This window comes from Pseudonaja textilis, chromosome 3 (assembly GCF_049901715.1).
Source record: "Pseudonaja textilis isolate UNSWEBS1 chromosome 3, rPseTex1.2, whole genome shotgun sequence".
Classification (NCBI taxonomy): Eukaryota; Metazoa; Chordata; class Lepidosauria; order Squamata; family Elapidae; genus Pseudonaja; species Pseudonaja textilis.
The window spans coordinates 160,323,304-160,347,031 of record NC_141992.1 but is presented as its reverse complement, the minus strand read 5'-3'; the positions used below and the strand labels follow the sequence as shown (position 1 = coordinate 160,347,031).

Here is a 23,728-nt window from a genome sequence, read left to right as displayed (position 1 = left end):
ACATAGCCAAGTAATACATTTAGTATCTGGAATATCTTCACTTTGCAATATACCATTATTTTCAAAAGTTTGCCTACCTAAGAAACAAACAATGGATTTATCACTTGAACTCTCGATGTTTTATGGCTCCTCCTAATCCTGATTTAAACTGATACAATGCCACAGATGCTAGAAAAGGAATTTAAGTTGCTTTCAATCAAAATAGTTGTCATCTTATCTTCCCAGGACTCTTCTTTAATTTGACAAGTGCCTTTTCCTTTGGAGATTTTGTATAGGTGATGGATTCTTATTGTTATCTAAATTATGTAATGAAGGTGATACTTTTTCTATCCTAATAAATTAAATTAATAAATGAGAAAGTTCTTTTCTAAACACACTGGCATCTCAATTGTGCAATACAGTATTTCTGTGAGTACATTATTCACCTACAAGTCTATCAATGCCAAGCACAATTCCTACCAGAAAACTTTTGAAAGGTTAAATATTATAATGGCTTTGAGCAATTATTACAAATTGGTGGAAAGAATTTAATGTACATCATAGCTCAAATGGCAAAAGGTCAGTTTTCAGCCTCTTACTTTATGGCTTTTAATCTTAGGCTACATTTCAAATACAGTTCCTTTGCTTATATTAATTAATCTTTTGCAAAATTAAAATAAGAATGCTGCCAAGACAGTACATAACACCAGAGGTCTTTTCAATATCAGAGTCCAATTCATGGTGATGACTACCTTCTTTAAACTATTATGTGGTGTGCATGGGACCAGGTTATTTGATGGACCACTGAAAGTATTTGCCCATCCCACCAGAATGGATAGAGTTCCCTTAAACATTGCCACCTTGTGTGACCTCAGAAGTGAGCCTTTTCTGTTGTAGTCCCTGGAACAGATATCCAGATATCCACCCTTTTAATCTTTCACAGACACCTTGTCCTTTCCACATGCCTGGTAGATAAGCAGGGAAGAATGAGAATGTAATGGATTGCATCAATGAAGTGTAGTTGCAGCACCAGGTTTTTCTATTTTGGATTTTGTGTTAGTTTTAGCATTATATATTACTTTTATTCCTGGGTTTGGTTTTAAGATGGGTGGCTAAACAAATGTCATTAACTGATTGATTTACAATAAATATTTTGCCATACAGAATGATTTTTTTAATTTTTATTACTGATTTTCTGTATGAGAGGTAACTTATTTTGTCACTTGTACTCATTAGCAAAAATATAGAATCTTAAAATTGGGTCTGTGAATTGTTCTGCTTGAAGAACAGAGCCTAAAGCATGATTTTTTAATGGTCAATATTTGCAATTAGAATTGATTTAATAAGAAATGTAAAAATTTGGAATTAATAATATATTATAATGCTCAATGAACTTCTTTTCTGAAATAAAAAACGTAGACACTATTAAAAAAGCAATAAATGTCAATTAAAAGAAACACATGTAATGGTTAGGTAATTTGAATATTAAAGGTGTGGGTAAATCAAAACAAGTTTTTCTTGTTTTCCTAGTAAGAATGCAAAATAGAAAGTCATAGCAGGATTAGAATGAGGTATCATTTAAAAATTCAATACCATGAACTATATTGGTTTCATAGTATGCTGGTCTTTGACCATAATAACAATTTGATTTGATGGTTTCATTGCCTTTTTGCTATGAACCAAACTATAATGACTTAGCTAGAAGAATGTTGAGGTATTTTTTCATATTTGAGATGCACAGAACTATTATAACTATTTATATCTGGATTCATACAAAAATATTTGTACTTTGCATTTTGATAAAGATTCTTCACTTATTTATTTATTTAGACACACATATGCACACTTTTTTGCATCACCACTTGCAAATTTATGTGGAGAGAAAAAAAGTAAGATATTTTACTAATCAAACAATTCTCTTATTCATTCTGTTTATGTAAGCCACTAGGATTGTATCCATGGAAACCATCCTTCAGTTACTCATGGTTATTTATGGCTTTAATGATCTGCCAGATGCACAGTTTACCAAGAAGAATCAGATCAGTAGGAGCCATATCCCTCCCTACTGCTCAAAACAAGAAAAGCAAATCCACATATATAGTCAACATTAAACACATGCATACCATAAAAAATAATCATCAAATGTAGGTAAGGCATATATAATATTGGCTGAATGCATATTAAACAAAAATGTCTATGAAATATATTGATTAGGTTGGGCAAATTTTTCTTAGTGATGCTTCCAGATATGATTTGACAATACTTTTGTGCAGAATATTGACCACACAAATACATCCCATATCCTTGGAGCATAGGCTATACTTCTCAAAAGTTTAGGTAAAGAAGAGGACATTATTCTGTAATGGAAGCATTTTTAAAAGGGTTTCTGTGGGTCCTGGTAGGCTTTTTTTACTTTCTATTTTAAAAATGGGCCCTTTAAGTTTACTTTCCTTCCATACACTAAAATCAATTCAATTCAGTGACTTCTGTTTCCCAGAAGTCTGCTCTTTTTATTCATTTTTATTGTCTTGAGCTTTACTGTTACATAATGAGTTCAGAGCAATTACTGTGTTCAAGAACAATCTTGTGAGGTAAGTTATCCTTATAATATCTTGCCCAAGGTCATTCAGTAAGCTTTCAGTAAGTTTCTGAGATTTAAATCTATCACATAAAGGTGAAACTCGAAAAATTAGAATATTGTGCAAAAGTTCATTTATTTCAGTAATGCAACTTAAAAGGTGAACCTAATATATGAGATAGACTCATTACATGCAAAAGAAGATAGTTCAAGCTGTGATTTGTCATAATTGAGATGATTATGGCTTACAGCTCATGAAACCCCAAATCCACAATCTCAGAAAATTTGAATATTGGGAAAAGGTTCAATATTCTAGGCTCAAATTGTCCCACTCTAATCAGCTAATTAAGCCATAACACCTGCAAAGGGTTCCTGAGCCTTTAAATGGTCTCTCAGTCTAGTTCAGTAGGAATCACAATCATAGGAAAGACTGCTGACCTGACAGTTGTGCAGAAAACCATCACTGACACCCTCCATAAGGACGGAAAGCCTCAAAAGGTAATTGCAAACAAAGTTGGATGTTCCCAAAGTGCTGTATCAAAGCACATTAATAGAAAGTTATGTGGGAGGGGAAAGTGTGGAAGAAAAAGGTGCATAAACAGCAGGGATGACTGCAGCCTGGAGAGGATTGTCAGGAAAAGGCCATTCAAAAGTGTTGGGGACTTTCACAAGGAGTGGACCAAGGTTGGAGTCAGTGCATCAAGAGCCACCACACACAGACGGATCCTGGACATGGGCTTCATATGTTGTATTCCTCTTGTCAAGCCGCTCCTGAACAAGAAATGTCAGAAGCATCTTGCATTGCATGTAATGAGTCTATCTCATATATTAGGTTCATCTTTTAAGTTGCATTACTGAAATAAATGAACGTTTGCACAATATTCTAAAGAAAAACAGAACTAGTCTGTTGCTCAGTGGTCCAAAGTCCTCTTTTCTGATGAGAGCAACTTTTGCATCTCATTTGGCAACCAAGGACCCATAGTCTGGAGGAAGAATGGACAGGCACACACTGCAAGAGGCTTGAAGTCCAGTGGGAAGTTCCCACAGTCTGTGTTGATTTGGGGAGCCATGTCATCTGCTGATGTGGGTCCACTGTGCTTCATTAAGTCCAGGGTCAATGCAGCCATCTACCAGGAGATTTTGGAGCACTTCATGCTTCCTTCCACAGACGAGCTTTATGGGGATGCTGACTTCATTTTCCAGCAGGACTTGGCACCTGCCCACACTGCCAAAAGCACCAAAACCTGGTTTCAATGACCATGGGATTATGGCGCTTGATTGGCCAGCAAATTCACCTGACCTAAACCCCATACAGAATCTATGGGGTATTGGCAAGAGAAAGATGAGAGACATGACACCGAACAATGCAGAAGAGCTGAAGGCCGCTATTGAAGCATCCTGGTCTTCCATAACACATCAGCAGTGCCACAGGCTGACAGCTTCCATGCCACGTCACATTGAGGCAGTAATTGCTGCAAAAGGGGCCCAAACCAAGTACTGAGTACATATGCATGCTTATACTTTTCAGTGGTCCGATACTGTTCTATGTACAATCCTTGTTTTATTGATTGCATGTAATATTCTAATTTTCTGAGATTGTGGATTTGGGGTTTTCATGAGCTGTAAGCCATAGTCATCACAATTATGACAAATCACAGCTTGAACTATCTTGCATTGCATGTAATGAGTCTATCTCATATATTAGGTTCATCTTTTAAGTTGCATTACTGAAATAAATGAACGTTTGCACAATATTCTAATTTTTCGAGTTTCACCTGTAATACTTTCCTGAAAATAAAAAGTCTTGCTAAACAGTCTATTTTCCTGTTCTCAATATAATCTAATAAAACGAAGAAAACACATCATCTCTGCTAATAGCACAACTTATCGTTTGGTTTGTTTGAGAGTATCAAACAGACCAAACTCTCTCATTCATCACCTGAAGGTTTGGGATGCAAGAACTAGCTAATATGTATTTGGTTTAAATATTTTTTAACACAAAGGTCATTAATATAACACTAACAATATAGAGATATAACACTAACAATATAGAGATTTGAAAGGGTTATTTAAATCATCAAGCCCAATTCCCTTACTTAGCACAGTAATCCAAATTAAAACAGCCATGCTCACTTTCTGAATATATCCAGTGAAGGGGAAACTCATCACATTCCTTTTAATTTTTCCCCTATAGATTTCTTACATTTAAGAATGTTTTTCCTACTTATTAATTGCCCTGCAGTAACCTAAATAATTATGCTATATCTGGCACTCTGAGATAAAAGGGTGCCTTCTTCTATGTATTTTTCCCATTGGGGTATTTGAAAAGTATTATCATATCCTCCTTTGTTAGCTATTTTTGAGAGTAAACTTTTCTAATTCCCTCAGTGTCTCCTGAGTGAGCTTATAGTCCCTTTAACCTACAGGGCCTTTCTTTGTATAAGGACTGTGCTCTGAGTACATGGGGGGGTGGGGTCCTGACCAATGTGAAATAAAATCTGTGTTGATTTCTGTTTTTCCCTTAATTTCCCAGTCTAGTTTACAGCCCTGGAATTTGCTTAACTGCTTAGTTTTTGGGGATCCTCTAAGGTCAACCAGGTATGCCCTATTTCCCTATTCCCTATTTCTAAATGACAGGGAATACTCATTCCACTCCTGGTTGACCTTAGCTGATCTCATTTTCATTGTTTCAATCTATTTTCTTTCATCTTATCTGATTCCCAGAAACTGTTTGAACAAGTCCCTGTAGTTTTCTTGGCAGGGTTTTGCAGACATGGTTTGCCCATTGCCACCTTTCTGGTACTGAGAAAAAGTGACTGACCCAAGATCCAGCTGGCTTTGTGCCTAAGGCAAAATCAGAATTAACAATCCCTCTAGTTTATAGCCTGATAATTTAGCCACTACACCAACTGGCACTCAATCTAAAATTATGTTTGCCTTTTTAACAGTCATGTCATAGTGCCAAATTTTATTCAATTTGTGATTTCTACAAAGTTTTTATGTGCCACTAGAAAGTTAAGTATCTCCCATCATACAGCTTTGCATTTTACTTTTTTCCCCTCAGTAAATAACTTCTTAACCTATTAAATTAAATTCTGCTGTTTTCAGCCACTTATCTAACCCATGAAGTTCCTTCTAATTCTCTCTGTCTTCTAGAGTTTTATCTAATTCACTTAGTTTTGTATAATCTGCAAGTTTTATAAGCCTTCCCTCTACCTCATACGTCATGAATAAAAATATTGAAAAATACAAGGCCAATTGTTAATTCCAAAGGCATTCCCTCTAATAATTTATTTCAATTGATGATAAAACTGTCAGTGGACACCCTTTGAATACAAATCCATCTAACAGATATGTGGATCTATCAAACATCCAGCTCATATCCAACTAGCTTGCTAATCAGAAGGCCAGCTAATTAGAAGCTTTATGATTAGAATATTCCAAAGCTAGCTTTAAGAACAATACAAAACAAAACCATATCAGAATTGTATTAGCACTATCATCAATCACATAATGACAAAGCTAAAAAAAAAATCTAAATTGAGCATCCCATATGTCTTACCTGTATTCTTTCCACTTCAAAAAAAGTTGCTGATTGGAAGGCCTTTTCCCATAGTATAAGATCACATTCTAATTCCACAGAAAAGTAGAGATCCTCTCCCATTTCAGATTGTACTCCAAAGCAGTGTTTTCGCCGATCCAGTATATCACTGTCCTGATGAAAACCTGGAGTTATATAATCTTGCATACATCAATTAAAATTTCTTCTAGTATTGATGCACATGTTAGATGCAGAACAAAGTACCTACACAGAGTAACGTACCATGTAAATGTTATGCCTTTATTTTAATTATCTGGTTCTATATAAATTAAATTAAGAATATACTGACTAAAACATATATTTTATTATTAATGGTTCTCCTATACAGCTGAAATTACACTAATAACATTTAAACATTATACGTTCCAAGGCAAGTTGTGAGGTGCAATTTAGGAATTGTTTCCCAGTCCCCCCAAATATGGGTATAAGTTGTCACTCCTCTCAAAGTTCAGTATCAACCCATGCTCTTCAGTATCAATGCATGCTCTCTCCTAAAAATATGAAGGCTCATTTCTTTACCCAAGATGACTTATTACTTAGATTAAGTTCTACAAATAGATTTCTTACATTAGATTCCTGCTTCAAGATATTTTTTTATGCTACTTCCTATTACTCTATTCTAATATTGCTGCTTTGTCCTTTTATTTTTGATTATCACTTTGAAATCAGAGGTGGTATTCAACAGGTTCTGACCAGTTCTGGAGAACTGATCACGGAAATTTTGAGTAGTTCAGATAACTGAAAAATACCACCTCTGACTGGAGATTTTATAGTATCCTTCCCCTGCCATGCCCACCAATCCATACCCACAGAACGGGTAGTAAAAAAATTCGAATCCCACCACTGTTTGAAATATGTGTGAAAATCTCCCAGATAACTGTGTATCTGTAAGAATTCATTTAGACAGGCAATCTTGCTATGATTCTTTTTTAAAGTCAAATTATTATAAATTGCTAGTCTGAAAAAAATTAAAATTTAAAAAGGGAGGTTATTAATTAACAATTCTGTGGCTAAAAGCTGCCACCTTGAAATTAGAAAAGTGGAAAGAAAGAGATTAAATTGAATAAATTAGATTAGATTAGATTAAATACTACTATATACACCTAGACTGGTAAATTCATGTGCTAATTAGAATAAATGCAATTTGCTTTTACCTTGGCTGATTGGAGATAATCATAGCCATATTTGAATACATATTATAATAATCAGCCTATAAATCAAATTAGGAATCAGGGAGAGTTATGAGTAGAAAAAGTCTCAGCTTGTTTAACAGAAATTACTATTGAACCTCAGTCTGTGATCTGTATATGTTACTGAGCTGCACTTTGCAAATAAAAATGCATACATACTGTCCATAAAACTTCTATTAAAACATTATAAAAAAACTTTAATAACAAAACCAGCAATGGTTAAGTATGGCCTCTGATGCTTGAGGGTATGTAAATCAACAATCCACATTTATTCATGCACAAGGCATTATCAGTACAAATTTGAAGGTATTGCTGCATTGCTACACAGCTATATCATATCTATTATATTTATTAGTCTTAAAAAAGGAGAACTTTATTCTTTAGATTTTGGCTAAATTATTCTCATTGCTCAGCAGATATTCTCTTACAAAAATATCATCTCACTGAATTGGATGTGACCTTAAAAGTCATCGAATCCAACCCTCTGGTTGATTCAGGATCCACTGAAGCATTTTGGACAAATATAAAACATTGGACAGATATCCAGCCCATGCGAAGATCTTTAGTACCACTTAGGAAGCAACCTATTCAACTGACTAATGTCAGTTATTATGAAGAAACTTTTCTTAACATCCAGCCTGAATCTACTTCCCTGTAGTTTCAACCCATTAGCATTTTTCTCCAGGCAATAAAGAGCAAGTCTATTCCTTATTGTCTCTGACAACACTTTAGATATCTGAAGACTGCTTCATATCTCTCTTCAGTCTTCCCTTGTGCAAGCTACACATACACAATTCCTTGCAATTTTCCTCAGAGGACTTGGTTTCCAGTCCCCCCACCATCTGTGGGGTTATTTTCATTTTTTTCAGTAAACTTGTCAATAACATATTCCATAGTGTTAACCTGTTCCACCACAACATACTGAGACAGAAAACCTTTCCCACCATTGAATTGCAGTGCTCTTTATTCATTATTTAATGTTGGGTCAGAAGAAAAGTATCCATCTTCCCTTGCTGATGTGATGGGAACATGATAAATATAATTAAAAGCATTTTTATGCTATAATTAAGGTCAATTCCAATTATTTTGACACACTAGGCAGTCATATTCTGATGCTCCATTATCCCTTTTCTGGATATAAATTTGAGAAGCTGATAATCATACAACTTGCTTGATCATTACCTTCCTATCAGCCTTCATCTTGCTTTAGTATTATTATCAGCTTTCTGAGGTACATAGTTGCAAAAATAATTTCTTTTTCGTGATTGCAAATCCTGATTGCTATGCTGTTCACATTCATTCAACTGATTTGGTGGATAGTTGCTTTGAAAAGCATAGAAAGTTCTAAAGCAACAAAGAAAGTTTATCAAATTTTATAGTCAAATCATACCTTTCAGAAGTTTTTATTGCTGGTACCCCTTAAAGACAAAAGCTTATATTGTTTTTGTCTACAATCTTTTATCTATTTCTGGCTAAAAAAGCACAGTGCTACAAAATTCTTCATCTAAATATTTATTACATACAATTCACCTGGGCTTTTAATTATTTTTTTTAATCTCTGGTTTGAGTTGTAATTCTAAGTAAATTAGCTTTCACTGTCACTGTATAGACTTGGCTGTTAACTATTTATCCTACCAAAAATAATCTAATGGTTGAAATTCCTTTAAAAAGGCAGGATACAAATGTGAGGAAAAGGGCAAAATTCCATGATTAATTTAGCTACCAAAATTCCTCATAGTAGCAGCACAGTAAGAGAATGAGTGACAGAACCTGGGGATGGAATCAAAAAAGGAATAAGCCTAGAGTCTCTACATAGCCACACATACCAAATCTAACCCATCTTGAATTCTGTTGACCCTTATCTAACACCAAGATAATGCTAACCATTAGTTCAGTAGTTTCTTGTGCATAGGCATAATTAATAAAAACTCAGTTTAATTGGAATTTCATTTATGGTCCAGATCTTTTATACGTGACAAATAGATATGAGATATTTATGATATTTTCATCAAATGTACGTTAACACTATAATGATTGTACTTGTAATATTCTAGTATAATGATACCAATACTTGTAATCTTCTATTGTCAATCTCACATTTGTGAAATACAGATTGAACAGATTGTGAACGGGAAGGCATAAAAGGTTCAAGAATGTTTCTAAACAAAAACAGTAACTAAAACCACACAATGTCAAACCAGATAGGTTTAAATTCAACCAATTAAGATTGCTCACATTTTAAGGCAATGTTCCATTGGTTCCAAACACTGTACCTTTATAATGAATAAGATAACTGATTCCCTCTGTCTAGTGTGGTATCTTTCTAACTCTTCAGCAGATAGCAGTTACACAATGAATTAATATGTGTGTACTACCACTGAATCTTTTCCATAAATCAGCCCCATGACAGAAAAAGCTAAAAGCTATCTAAGTCAGTCCTACAATTCAAATTCAACAAAATGCCAAGCAAAGTTTTCACTTGAATTGAAACAGAGAAATTGTTGTTCTCTCATATTACTTTCTCTCTGCTTATAGCTTATTCTGTTTTATATATTGCTGCCAAGTTTTAATCCTCCCAAATCTATTATAACGTGCTGTAAACTCTATGTCAAATCCTTCTGGTTATTTTGCATTTGAAGACTTAGTTGTGTTGGTTGATAACACCAATGCCATTGCAAATAAGTTTGATATTTCCACTTGCAATATTCTACCTGCAATTTGGGAGCTTTATGCTATAATAAAAATACTCTCAATCTCAGCTCTGATTCCAAGATCAAATATACCAGTAGAAGATTCCACTTTCATCCAATGCTGAGTGATAAATGGAAAAACTTAATATTTTAGACCAGATGGGCCAAAGGTACACAGTATCAGTGGTAGGATTCAAATTTTTTAACAACTGGTTCTGTGGGCATGGCTTAGTTGGTGGGTAGGGCTTGGTGGTCATGTGACTGGATGGGCATGGCCAACTCGATGTCATTCACGTCAAGGGGCGCTTCTCCTCATCTGGCTTCTCATGACAGTGGGGGTGCTGCAATGGTCATAGTGTGAAAAACGGTCATAAGTCACTTTTATCAGTGCCATTGTAACTTTGAATGGTCACCAAATGAACTGTTGTAAGTCAAGGATTACCTATACAAAAATACAAAAAGCTTCTTTGCTTGCAAAAAGCTGCCTAAATACTGATCATTAGATTATAAATACCTGCAAGCCAGAGTTACAAATCAGGCAGGGTGCCAGAGCACCTTGAGGAATTAAAATAGTTAAAATGCAGTGATAACTATCAGCACCAACTCTTGCTCATAAAGTGAAACCCTTCAGCAGAGAGGTCATTTAAGCTCTCCAGAAAAAGCACACCCAGGAAAAGCAATTCTTAGCTCCATTTGCACCACTTAAAGATACAAGCTGGTCTCACTCATCTCACAAGATATCCTAAGGCAGGGGTTGCCAACTTTTTGGACCTCAGGGACCACCAAACTCATAATTTTAGATCCCAGGACCACTAATTGGTTCTGTGGGTGTGGCCTAATTTGTGGGTGTGCCTTGGTGGTCATGTGACTGGCTGGGCATGGCTTGTATGTACATATTATAAATATTTATATAAATATTGAATTTTTTTTATAAAAAAGAGCAACTTTTACGCAAAATCAGGCAAAGCAGGCAGGCAGATTGAGTTGCTCAAAGAATCACAGAATCATTCAGAAATCTATCTATCTGCCATTGACTAGCTCAGTCTGTCACACGAAATTTGCTTGCAAGCAAACTCACAAAATTAACTCACAACACACCATGTATGTAAATATTGATTTTGTTTATATAAAAAGCAACTTTTATCCAAAATCAGGCAAAGCAGGCAGATTGAGTTGCTCACAGAATCATTCAGTGATCTATCTGCCATCGGCTAGCTCAGTCTTGCAAATTTGCTTGCCGTGAATCTGCACTGAATTTGCTTGAAAGCAAACCTTCAGTCCTAAGGGAGATTTGGCTGTGCTTAGCTAAAAAGCAAGAAATCCAACCATTTCCTGCTTCCTAGCTAATCTAAATCTTCTGGCACAGCAGAACAGATGATGGTCGGAGAAAGGAAAAATAGCAATTTAGCAGACAAGTTTGCTGGGTAAGGAGTGAGAGGGCAGGGAGGGTTCCCGTGGGCCATGTGGGCTGAACAGCCTTGTGTTTCTGTGCAGCCTGGATTAATTGCTTTGGGAGGGTGCTCTGGGGGTGAGATTTCTTTGTGGCCCACCAAAATTTTCTCATGGCCCACCAGCAGGCCACAGCCCACAGCTTGGCGACCTCTGTCCTAAGGAAATCATCCAAATCTAAGGAAAGGTCACGTGCCCTCCAGAAAGGCAGTAAAAAATCAGTGCCAAGCTTACATCCTGCCTCTTGGAAGTACACCCCAAAAGGACAGTACCAGATATCACTAAAGCAGTGAAAGAAGACCCCCTCCCAGATAAAAAAAGAAACCATGAGGCAGGAAAAAATTCAAACACAATACAAATAATTATATAACAACAGTAGCTGTTGCTTGTTAAACCAATTACCAGAACAAATAGACACAGGAACTAGCCTGATATCTCAAACCAGTTTCTTTTCAGGAACAGAGATTAATCTTTTTCCTTTCAAAGCTGAATAGGGAAAATTATCCCATCAATAAACACAGGATTGGAGCTGGCAGTACAGCATGCAATCTTTAAGCTCTAAGATCGCTGCTGATATCTCCATTGCAGGATGGTCCAAATGGACCTAAACCGTCCCGTAGAGATGGTGACTGAGGAGGGCACATCCTGTTGATCCCAGGGACATCACAAAGTCCCTGCTAGGTCCAGGAGAAGCCCTTTTTTCCTGCAGTGGAGAGGCAGCCATTAAAGCTGCTGAAGCTGGGACAGCTCCGGAATGGAAGAAAGCTGGAAAGAAAGTGTGTCAGTTTGGTGAGATAATTTTCTACTTATTTTTTTCTGGAGAGAACATCTTAAAAGACTAAAAATTAAATTTAAAAGTGAAGATAAAAGTGCTCATGTGGCGAGATTAAGCACAAACTAAACCTGAAGGTTTTTTTTTTCTTTTCATTGGAACTTTGGATTTTTGTAAAAACTTTTCCATTTTTAAACTGGACTGGTCTTTCCTTTTTAATTTTTATTTTTTCCTTTCAAAATAATTTTTTGGAAAAAAATTTTTCTCTTGTTTCTTCTCTTTAATAACTTTAGACTCTTTTTTTTTTATTCCTGGTTTTAATATTAGAGGGGAAGGGAAAGGAAAGGGAAATAAGTAGCACTGCCATCTGGAGGCTTGGATACATTGTTTTCCTTTCTTTCTTGTTGATACATTTGCTGTTACATTCAAGGATTCTGTGCTTTTCATTGAAAAGATAGTGGGAAGAGCATGTAGATTGTTTGCAGGTGCTCTTCTGTGGAACTACTGATAGCTGGAGTCTGGATTTGAAATTGAAGAAAGAAGATTGAAGTGACCTTGAAAAGAGAACTGGAAATTTTGTTTTTTGATTTAGTAAAGAGCCTCGAACATTTAGTGGCAGTGCTTTGCTTACTGACAGAATTGCATTTTCTCTTCCCCCCTTTTTTTTTTCTACTCCCCCCCAGTTGGATTTTTATATTTGGATTTCAGTCCTTTGATGCAGGAATAAGACTACTTTTTTCTCCCTTCCTCCTCCCTTTGTTATACCTTTTTAGCAAGGGGAATATACAGATTTCTATCTTTTTAAAAAAAAATTCCTATTTTTTATTTTTATTTTTTCATCTTTTTTCCATTTTATATTTTTTTTCTTTTTTTCCTTTTTTTCTACATAATTAGAACCAATTGGATTAAGGTATTCAAGTGTCTGAAGGTTTTTTTCCTTTCCCTTTTTTATTTTTATTTTTTTGCTTTTTTTTATTGGAGTGGCAGTTGGCTGCTCTTGCTTTTTCTTCTCAATTTTCCTATTAAGTATTATAAGATGAGCAAAAAGATACCAGCCTCAGCTTCTTCAATCCTGACTTCTTCCTTCTCACCATCTGGAGGACAACGATCAATACAGGTGATGTTACAACAAGAGAAGGAGAAAGAAGTAACACTGCAGATGTTTATGCAAGGAATTTAAAAGATACAAGTAAAAACAGATCATATTGAAAAGAGAATGGAGAATATTGAGCAAAGAACTAAAAAGACAGATGAGAAAATTGAAAATATTCAACAGATGATGATGCAATATGAGGACAGAATCAAGAAAATTGAAGAACAAGATGTACAAAGAGATAAGAAGATTGGAGATATGGATAACCAATTGAGTGAAATGAAAAGAGAAAAGGGCAGATCTCTGCAATCATTGTGATGGGAAATTGATAGATCAGAATTCTATCAGATTTCAAAATATAGAAGAAAAGGGTGAAAACCTTGCTGAAATGATGACAGAAATCCTGGCAGAAGCATTAGAAGTAACTAAAGAGAAGATGATGGATGGAATGGATGAAGTTTTTCATGTCTATACAAGATATGTGATGAGAAATAAACTGCCAAGAGAAGTTCATATCGGATTTACTAAGAAAATAATTAAATCACAAATACTGCAGGCGGCAAGAGAAAAAACACTAAAGTACAAAGATAAAGAAACAGTGGTACTGAAACAGGTACTGAGAAGTGTGAGAGAGATAAGAAGAGAATATTTATTTTTGACCAAAGAGTTACTTAAGCGAGGAGTAAATTACAGATGGCTGATACCAGAAGGTCTCATGTTTACCTGGCAGGAACAAAGACACAGAATTGATACAGTTGAAAAAGCTGAGTTATTCTATCTGGAATATTTCAGAGGAAGGGAGGAAGATACAAGAAAGAAGAGTCGTTAACTGAATTTCAAGAGGAATATACAGCAGTAATTGAAAAAGAAGAAGGTGCCGTACCCAGAGAGCAACAAGAACTAAGATCTACTAGAGCAATAAATCCGTCTTATAAGTCTAAAATGGAAGAGAGAAAACTGATTACAATTAATATAAATGGACTTAATTCAGCTACTAAAAGAAGAAAAATATTTCATAAGTTAGAGAAATTAAAATTTGATATAATCTGTCTACAAGAAGTACATATTAAAAAACAACATGATTATATATTGAAACAACAAAAATTAGGGAAATTATTTACAGCATTGACACAGTGTAAAAAGAGAGGAGTGGTGTTATACATTAGAGATACAATCCCTGTGGAACAAATATATACAGATGATGACGGAAGGATTTTGATGGTGGAGATAATGGACAATAATCTAAAGATACTTTTAATAGCAATTTATGCTCCAAATTATAACCAAGAAGATTTTTACAGGAAATTACATAAGAAAATAATTGAACTTGACTATGCTAATATCTGTCTGATGGGAGATTTTAATGGAATAATAAATGACAAATTGGACTATAAAACACAAAAAACAGCAAAGAAAGCTAGAAAGACATTGCCAAAAATCCTTCTTTCTAATGGTAGATGAGATAAGCTTAAAAGATGCATGGAGAGAGAGAAATGAGGAAAATAAACAATATATCTTTCATTCAAATAGACATACATCATGGTCTAGATAGATATGATATGGATGTCAACAGAATTGCTTTCTAACATACAAGACATTGAAATAGAATCAAGTACCTGGGCAGATCACAATCCAATGACACTTGTATGGAAAGGACAAAAAGGAGATCTAGATGGACTTTAAATAATATGATATTAAAGGAAAAAAGACTTTAAACAGAAAATTGAGAGAGAATTGACTTTTTTCTTTAAAGAAAGCACAAAACAGGATACATCATTACAGAACCTCTGGGACACAATGAAGGCTTGTACAAGAGGCTTGATAATGGACTATACAAAGAAAAGAAATATAAAACAGAAAAAAAACTTTTAAAATATTGGAAGATGACAACAGGAAGTTGGAAAAAGAACTACAGAAATTTCCACAAAAAAAAAAGACGTTAAAATTAAAATGGACATAACTAAACATAAAATGGGTCTAATGGAAAAAGAAGAAATAGCACAAAAAATTAAAAATGCTAAGCAGAACTATTTTGAAGATGCAAACAAACTAGGCAGTTGGTTAGCATATAAACTGAGAAAGGAAAGAGGCTCAAGAAGGATAAATCAACTGACAAATGAACAAGAACATGTATGCTATGGAAATGCAGAGAAGAAAAAAATGATTCAAGATAATTATGGAAAACTGTACCATCAAGAGAATGTTCAGAAAGAAAGAATTCAACAATACTTTCAGGAAGCAAATTTGCTTCAGATACCCAAAGATATTGAGATAATGTTAGAAAGTAATAAAACTGATGGAATTAACAGAAGCTTTAAAAAAGCAAAACACTGGGAAAGCACCAGGTCCAGATGGTTTGCCAGTGGAATTTTATAAGACATTCCAGGAAACATTGAATCTTCGCTTATTAGAAGTGATGAATGAAGTTATGACAAAGAAGAGAATACCCAAAACATGGTCAGAAGCATATATCACACTTGTACTGAAGGAGGACACAGACACACAGCAAGTTAAAAACTACAGACCAATATCACTATTAAATTCAGACTATAAAATTTTTGCTTCAGTTCTGGCAGGAAGACTGAAAAGATACTTAAACAATTTTATTCACCCTGATCAAAATGGATTTCTGCCGAAGAGACAGATTAAAGATAATATGAGAATAATTTTAGATACACTGGAATACCGTGAGGCACATCCCGAAAAACAAATGGCTCTGATGTTTTTAGATGCACAAAAAGCCTTTGATAATATGAATTGGCATTTTATGCTGTTAGAATTGGACCAAATGGGCTTTGGTAAAAAATTTACTCAAGCCATAGAAACGATATATTGTAAACAAACTGCAAAGGTTATGATAAATGGGGAGTTAAGAGACTTTATAGATATAAGAAAAGGGGCTAGAGAAGGATATCCACTGTCACCTCTGTTGTTTGTGTTAACACTGGAAGTGCTGAATAGGAACATCAGAGAAGAAAAAGAAATAAAAGGAATGAAAATTAAAAAAGAAGAGTATAAATTACAAGCTTTTGCAGATGACCTGGTATTTATATTAGAGGATCCATTGGAGTCAGCACCTAAACTGATAGAAAAGATAGAAGAGTATGGGAAAGTAGCAGGTTTGAAAATAAATAAAGATAAAACAAAGATTTTAGCAAAGAACATGTTAGTAAGATGAAAGAAAGAATTGGAGGAAGTTTTGAGGATCCAGGTTACAAATAAGGTTAAGTATTTAAGGATACACATAACACCAAGATGTAGCACACTTAAGGAGGATAATTATCTTAAACTTAAACAACAGATTGCAACAGACTTGATAAAATGGGAAAATGTACAATTATCACCGATTGGGAGAATGTCTACAATTAAGATGAATGTATTGCCTAGAATCTTATACTTATTCCAGACAATTCCAATCAGATTAGGGGAAGAATTTTTTGAAGATTTAAACAAAATAGTGCTAAAATACATTTGGCAAGGCAAGAAAGCGAGAATAAAACTTAAATTGCTACAAGATGCAAGAATAAGAGGAGGATTTGCTTTACCCAGTTGGGAATTATATTACCAAGCGATGAGTCTGATGTAGGTAAAGGAGTGGATAACACTAAGGAATACTAGACTTTTGAATTTAGAAGGACATGACTTACTGTTAGGGTGGCATGCCTTCCTCTGGTATAAGGGAACTAAAACGCAGGGGTATTTTAGAAGACATTATATTAGAGAAGCATTGTTTCTAAACTGGGAGAAGATAAAAAAGCAATATTATTTAAAAATTCCACTATGGTTATCTACTATTGAAGCTTTTTCCTATCCAATAATATATAAAAAAGAACAAGCAGTTAGATATGGTGAGATATTGAATGAAAAGGGTGAAGTCACAAAGCTGATTCACACACATATCAGTCTAGATGATATGGTGGACACTCTAGGTACATTATTGATCAAAGCAGTAACAAACTCATCAACCAAGATATTTGAATAAAATGCAAAAGATGTATATCAGCATATACAAAATAATTATATTGGTAAAGAACTAAATAAAATATTTTGAGTATGATTTAGATTATAACTTTTCTTGATTGAATGTCATCTGTAGGTGTTGTGAAATGTATTACAATAAAATGGGCTCAGTGGACATTGCTAGAGAGGGGTACAATATGAGGAGAAAATGCATGATGCTTCCAGAATAAGAACCACATCCCCTTTGTTTGCAAAAATACATTTCTCCATCCATCATGACCTATTTTATTTCATAACTTTAATTTGATAAGTAACTGAAAAAGGCCTTCTGGGCAAGAGGCCATAGCTATTATCTTGGTTTCCCGGACTCCCTCCAACCCAGATGCTTTTGACCCACACTATAAAAGAACTGTTTGCAAAGACCTCATTTATTAGACAAATAATATTTTAAGGTCATACAAAATGCATACTATATAAATAGTAGCAAACAGTAAAACTTTTCTGAGTAATTTTTTACCCAGAGAGGTTTTAAGCACAAATGCATAGACATGATAAAATGGAGCTCAGAAAAATAAGAAATTAAGAGCTATTAAAATTGATAGCTCCATTCTATCTTGTTTGTTCATTCTACATTCAATGCTACTTTTTAATTTAGCAAAGGAAGTATTGCTATGTGGGTGATTAGGAATAAATTTTGATGATCGCAGAGTATACAAGTTCTCAAATGAAAGCAGCTTTATTTTAAGAAAATAAACTATTCTCTAAAAGGTCGGCCTATACAGGCCTCCCAATTTCAAAACCAATATACATTTTCTCATTTTCATTAAAAATAAGCTTCATTTTTCAAGTTAACAGAGAATCCTACAAAACACAGTTATATCATGAAGGAATAAACTTGGCCTGGAAATGGGGAAAGAATGAGTGAATTGTTAAAGAGTAGGGGTGGGGTCAGAAAAGATTGCTCAGCCCCTAAGGTAGAGTAAAATACTGTAGAAGGTAAAGGTAAAGGTTTGCCCTGTCCAATCATTTCCAACTCTAGGGGGCCTTGTTCATCTCCATTTATCTACTTTCATTTTCATGCTTTCAAATTGCTAGGTGGGCAGGAGCTGAGGTAAGTAATTAGGAGCTCACCTTGTCATGCAGCACTTGAGTCTTGAAGCTGGGCTATCAAGCTTTCCAGCTGACAAGCTCAGCATCTTTGACTGCTGAGCTATTGCCCTACTTAGAAGATAAAGTCAAATTATCCTAATTTAACGTTATCTGGTATGAGAACCAAAAAAATCCAAAATTTAATCCATCATTTTTTCCTCTTCCAAATCCACATTCATTGGATGCTTTCTCTGTTTTAAATTTCTGCTCTAAACTAAAAATGGCCAGTTCCTGTTTTAGTTTAGTTTTCTAAATTAAGTAATCAATATTCTGGCCTTTAATTATTTGGGTGAGTTTTCTACAACCCTCCCCAGTACTGGAATATTTATTTTGAAATGTGACAATTGAATGTTAATAGTATTCAAAACATTTACATGCTTTAGTATACTTGAGTGAAATTATCATGATCTTGGGTTAATGATGAGAGAATGGCCCCAGATTTGTACAAGATTTCTTCCATAGCTTTATTTCATCGATCAAGATCGCTGGATAGATAGAACCAAAAGTTGACAGAATTCCACAGGTTGACTGAATTATTTTATATTCTTCACTATATGAATAGTTTTGTAATCATTCTACAAAAGGAGATGACCTCAGTCTAATAATTTTCAGTTGTAACTTCCATTTTACTTTTCTATAGTGGTAGTTACATGCAAACTCCAGAACTGAATTGATATATTTTTTTCAACCCACTAATATAAATTTGCCTTGACAGAAGTTACAATGTTCAGTTAAGCAGAGAAATAATGCCATCAGTAGAGCTGACTGTGGCTCAAGTGGGTATTGCCAAGAGGCATCATCATTAGGGATTGTCAAAAAAAGAAAGAACTTGAAAAGGAAAAGTATTGGAAAGTATATCCTATCATTGGAAAGTATTCTAAGGCAAGCAAAAAGAAAGCCAAAAGCAGAAACAAAGGAGCAGATTTAGGAAATAAGGCACTTATGTCTCCTCCAATAAATTGACATAATTCAAAGGGACTGGGTTGGTACTAATTATAGCTTTTATGCAACATTTTATGTGAAAAATATTCTAATGCAAACAGTATACCCAGGATCGTATCTCATGCTGAAATGACACTCACTAGACACTATTTATAAGATTGAAAAGAATATTAAATTAAACTTAAATAAATATGTTGCTGACAAGTAACTTCAGAACTGAATAACCAATTACCAGGATCCAATTACTTGCAAAGTTATCTAGCATTTGCTGTAAAGATATCATAACTTTTTGATAAATATAAATTTATTTTTCTAGCACCAGATATCATGAAGTGGCATTTAGCAAAAGATTATTCTGAATTCAACTTTTAATAAAATACATTAGCCAAACAGCATTTTCTGCATATATAATTCCAGAGATAATATATTATGAAGCACAGTTGTACTTCAGCCTATCTATTCCAGAAATATTGTATATGGAAGTACTCTTGCACACATAAACACTGGCTAATAGTTTAAAATCTTCCAAATAAGTTATTAGTATTTATTTGCTTGATATAAATCTGTACATTTAATAGTGTAGTTAAATTCTAGTTTACTATGTTTTCACAAAATACAAAAGCACAGATGGCAAAATATCAAATAAGAATAGTTGTGTTCTGATGTAAGGCTTCCCCAACAGCATGAAGCCGAGTCCTCGTCCTGATAAATCCCTTTTATTTAATTTACAGTGAATTCCTCTCAAGCAAAGTCCCAGCCAACAGTCTTTCAAGATAGTTCACAATTACAGACCTTTATTAGGCTTGGAGGGTGGCCAGGCCGATATCTTTCAGATGCCACAATACTTGGCAAGAATGCAGGAATGAACTAATTGTCTCCTGCAAAACCCCACCCCTTTTCACTCCTCTTTTATTCCCTTTGGGAGGGGCCATTCACCATCCATCTGTGGCTTAACTTTGAAGTTGTCCCTTGTTCCTTAGCTGTTCCCTTCATCTGGCAACTCTGTGCATGTGCACACTGGGAACAGGCTCCAGTTGTTTTTCTGCCTCACTGATGTCCAACTCTGAAGGCAGCTAATAACTGTCAGACTCATCTCTGCCTCCAATGCAGAACATTCATCAGAGCCTTCTCCAGACTCCAGGACTGGCCCATATACATCCCCAATCTCTTCACTGTCCGAATCTGCTGCCAGTTCCACTGGCTGTTGATGGGCCACAACAAGTTGAACTTCACAGTTGATACTATTAAAACTTCTTTCATTAACACTATAAGTAATCCGCAACTTACAACCATTCATTTAATGACTGTTCAAAGTTTCAGTAGCATAGAAAAAGTGACTTATGACCATTTTTCACCCTTATGACTATTGCAGCATCCTTCTGGTCACATAATCAAAATTTGGGTACTTGGCAATTGGCATTTATTTGTGATAGTTGCAGTGTCTCTGGGTCATGTGATCATATTTTGTGAACTTCGGACAAGCAAAGTAAACAGGGAAGCCAGATTCACTTAAAAACTGTGTTACTGACTTAAGAACTGCAATGACTCACTTAATAACTGTGACAAGAAAGGTCATGAACTGGGATAAAACTCACTTAATTGTCTTGCTTAGCAATGGAAAATTTTGGCTTAATTGTGGTCAAGGACTACCTGTGTGGTACTTTTGAATATTATTAATATGAAAAGCCACCTCTGACCATATAACTTTAAAAACTGCTGCTTCGATAGCCTTGAGAAGGAAAAGGGTTGGATGGCATATAGAAATGAGCTACCTACTACTCTGACTTTTGTAACCTTAGGATAACAACAAAGGAGTAAAAGATTGCTCTGATTTCCCATTATTCCTCATGTTAGCTCTTCAAGGTAATCTAGACAAGAAGCATCAACTATGAATAGTAGCTCTGTCTTTATTGTAAGGCTACATTAACAGGATCTTGCAAGTCTGAAAATATTTCTCCCCTCCCTTTTACTCTCCAGAAAACCAGGGAGGGTCACTTCTAAAATGCCTCCCAGGTCCCCTCTTTTTTGTGGGCTGAAATAGCTCTTGCATGATGATTATCTGGTCTGTGATTCTTCCTCTGGTCTCCCAAAGTCACTCCCTCATACCATTTACAATTGCAGATTGTTCAAAATGTTTTAGGGTTCTCCTCCCCTTGACCTAAGGTTATTTTGCCATGACCTTAAAGAAATTAGGATTACATATTGCAGTATGCAATCCTAATTTCCACCCAGTGCTCATTTGTGTGGAAATTCAGCTATCCTTTTATATTTATGCCATTCTTTTTAAAAATTATTTAAATAAAATTTATTTTTATTCTTCGTACCTTGAATATTTTGTACATGATCTCATATACAGAAAATGTTCTTTCGGCTCGGGTCCAGTCCCACGTTGTAACCTTGAGTAAAAATGTACACAAAAAAACTAATTACACTTATTTTCCATACAATTTTGAAAAGCAATGCCACTAACCCACCTACACCTGCATATGCAATGAGATGGCAAGAAGGCATGCTATGATTTATAGAAAAAACAATGGGGATTTTTTTTTGCTATCTAATGTGAATTATTTCTGGCTTTGAATGTACCATTCTTGGAAGTTGGTACATAGAAAGAGAGCTATTTTTAACTTGCTCCTGATGAAAATGGAAGAACTGCAAAAAGAAGACTCTCTTTAATTTATGAATATAAATTAAATGAGTAGGATCTATTTTCAGATCAGTTTTCCATTAAAGTTGCACTTATAAATCATTTCCCATTACTGCTATCCTTATTGACTTTTCACCATTACCTTTTCTCTGCCATCCTTTCATACTTTTTCTGATACTAAATCCTTGAGATAACATGAAATCTCCAAATCAGTGTATCCCCACTATCTGTACATTTAATTATGAAGCAAGATCCAGAATGATACTTACTGGAGGTGCTAAAAATTTATAAAGTGAAGAACCCCTTAGTGCAAGAAACTTTGGTGTGTATATTCTGTCCTGAAGAGAATCTTGTTCCCGTTCCTCTGTCCAGCCCATGTAGACTATCTGGCATAAAAAACAGCATATTTTTACTTTCTACGTATTATCATTTATATAAAAGACACACACATTGAATATTCAAGAAGACTAGAACCCTAACAGTCGATTTACATAATCATTCAGAAATTGGAAATTCACTGGATAAAACCAGACCTTGTGAAAATTCCTATGCATACAATATGTGATGTACAGAGTCATGCTATATCAGTAAGTAATCACATTCTGAATTCGCATCAGCTTTGTTTGTAACTATACAGAGATTAGTAGGCATTTTCACCAAAAGAAAAGAAAGAAAAAGGAAAATAAAGGAAAATTGTTTTTAATGGGATGATGCTATGAGGATGAAGTTGCAATATATATGCTTAGATGGGATTTAAATTACTGTTTATGTGATTCTTGCTAAGGTGACAACTTTGTTATAGGAAACTGCTCTTGAATAATTTATATTTGTCATTCATCAAGTTGTTAAATGATAAGTACCTATTAACCTTGTAATGAAAACTGAATCTGCTTCTCAATCTTGAACAAGGCATTTTGACCCAGTATATACAAGTAAAATTAATGAATGAATGATTAAAAACAGGCTATTTGATATGGTAGTAAGAAATGTTGTTCATTTAAGTAGGTTTTCTTGAAAGAGCTTAAAATACTTACTTGATAAAGATTCTAATACTGCCCATCATCAAACAAAACAAAGCAATTGATTCTGTATAAATTCAATGATATTTCATACAGGACTTTCCCGCAGTACTAAAACATTCATGAAACTTAATAGCAATTGACTTTGAAACATTATCCCCTTGTCTGTCTATATCGTGAGATTAAGAGCGATTTTACACACAACCCATTCATTGGTTAAAAATTTATAAACATAAAAAAGCACTTCTGGTTCAGACTGCATAACCACAGTCAAATTATTAATGCAAAATACCGGAAACAGTATTTATTTGCTTCTTCCTAAAGCAAGAATTCAAATGAGGAATTTAATCCTATACATTTGGTTCAGCTTCTGTTGCTATTCCATAATAAAATTCATATTCTGGCCACTCAAGGCAAAGTAAAATTACTTCAAAATAATTGTAGCATGATTTTTAAAAATCAGTAGGATGATTTTACAATACTAAAATATAATCTGAGAAGATTATAAACCAGATTGTGAAATGAATGTGAAATACTGAACACAGGCATAGTTACTATTCCATCAATACTATTAAGGTTCAGGTAGTCACTAACCCTTCCATCATCCACCAAGATTGACTTTCTTCTATTTTTTTAAAATTTTTCCATTCTGAATCATC

At 34.6% G+C, this 23,728-nt stretch overlaps 1 protein-coding gene across 9 annotated transcripts in view; it reads right to left on the bottom strand.

Annotated features, from left to right (window-relative positions):
- Positions 1-23,728, bottom strand: part of SNTG1 (syntrophin gamma 1) — a 211,096-nt gene that overhangs the window by 21,513 nt on the left and 165,855 nt on the right. For 7 of the 9 annotated variants that reach the window (XM_087931227.1, XM_087931229.1, XM_087931230.1 and 4 more), the window contains 3 exons: positions 22,320-22,436; positions 21,728-21,799; positions 6,120-6,272 (listed from right to left, as the gene is read on the bottom strand). In XM_087931227.1, coding sequence (XP_087787353.1) covers positions 6,120-6,272; positions 21,728-21,799; positions 22,320-22,436 — 342 coding nt within the window. The remainder of the gene's footprint in view (positions 1-6,119; positions 6,273-21,727; positions 21,800-22,319; positions 22,437-23,728) is intronic. The other 2 variants (XM_087931233.1, XM_087931232.1) reach the window with 2 other exon arrangements.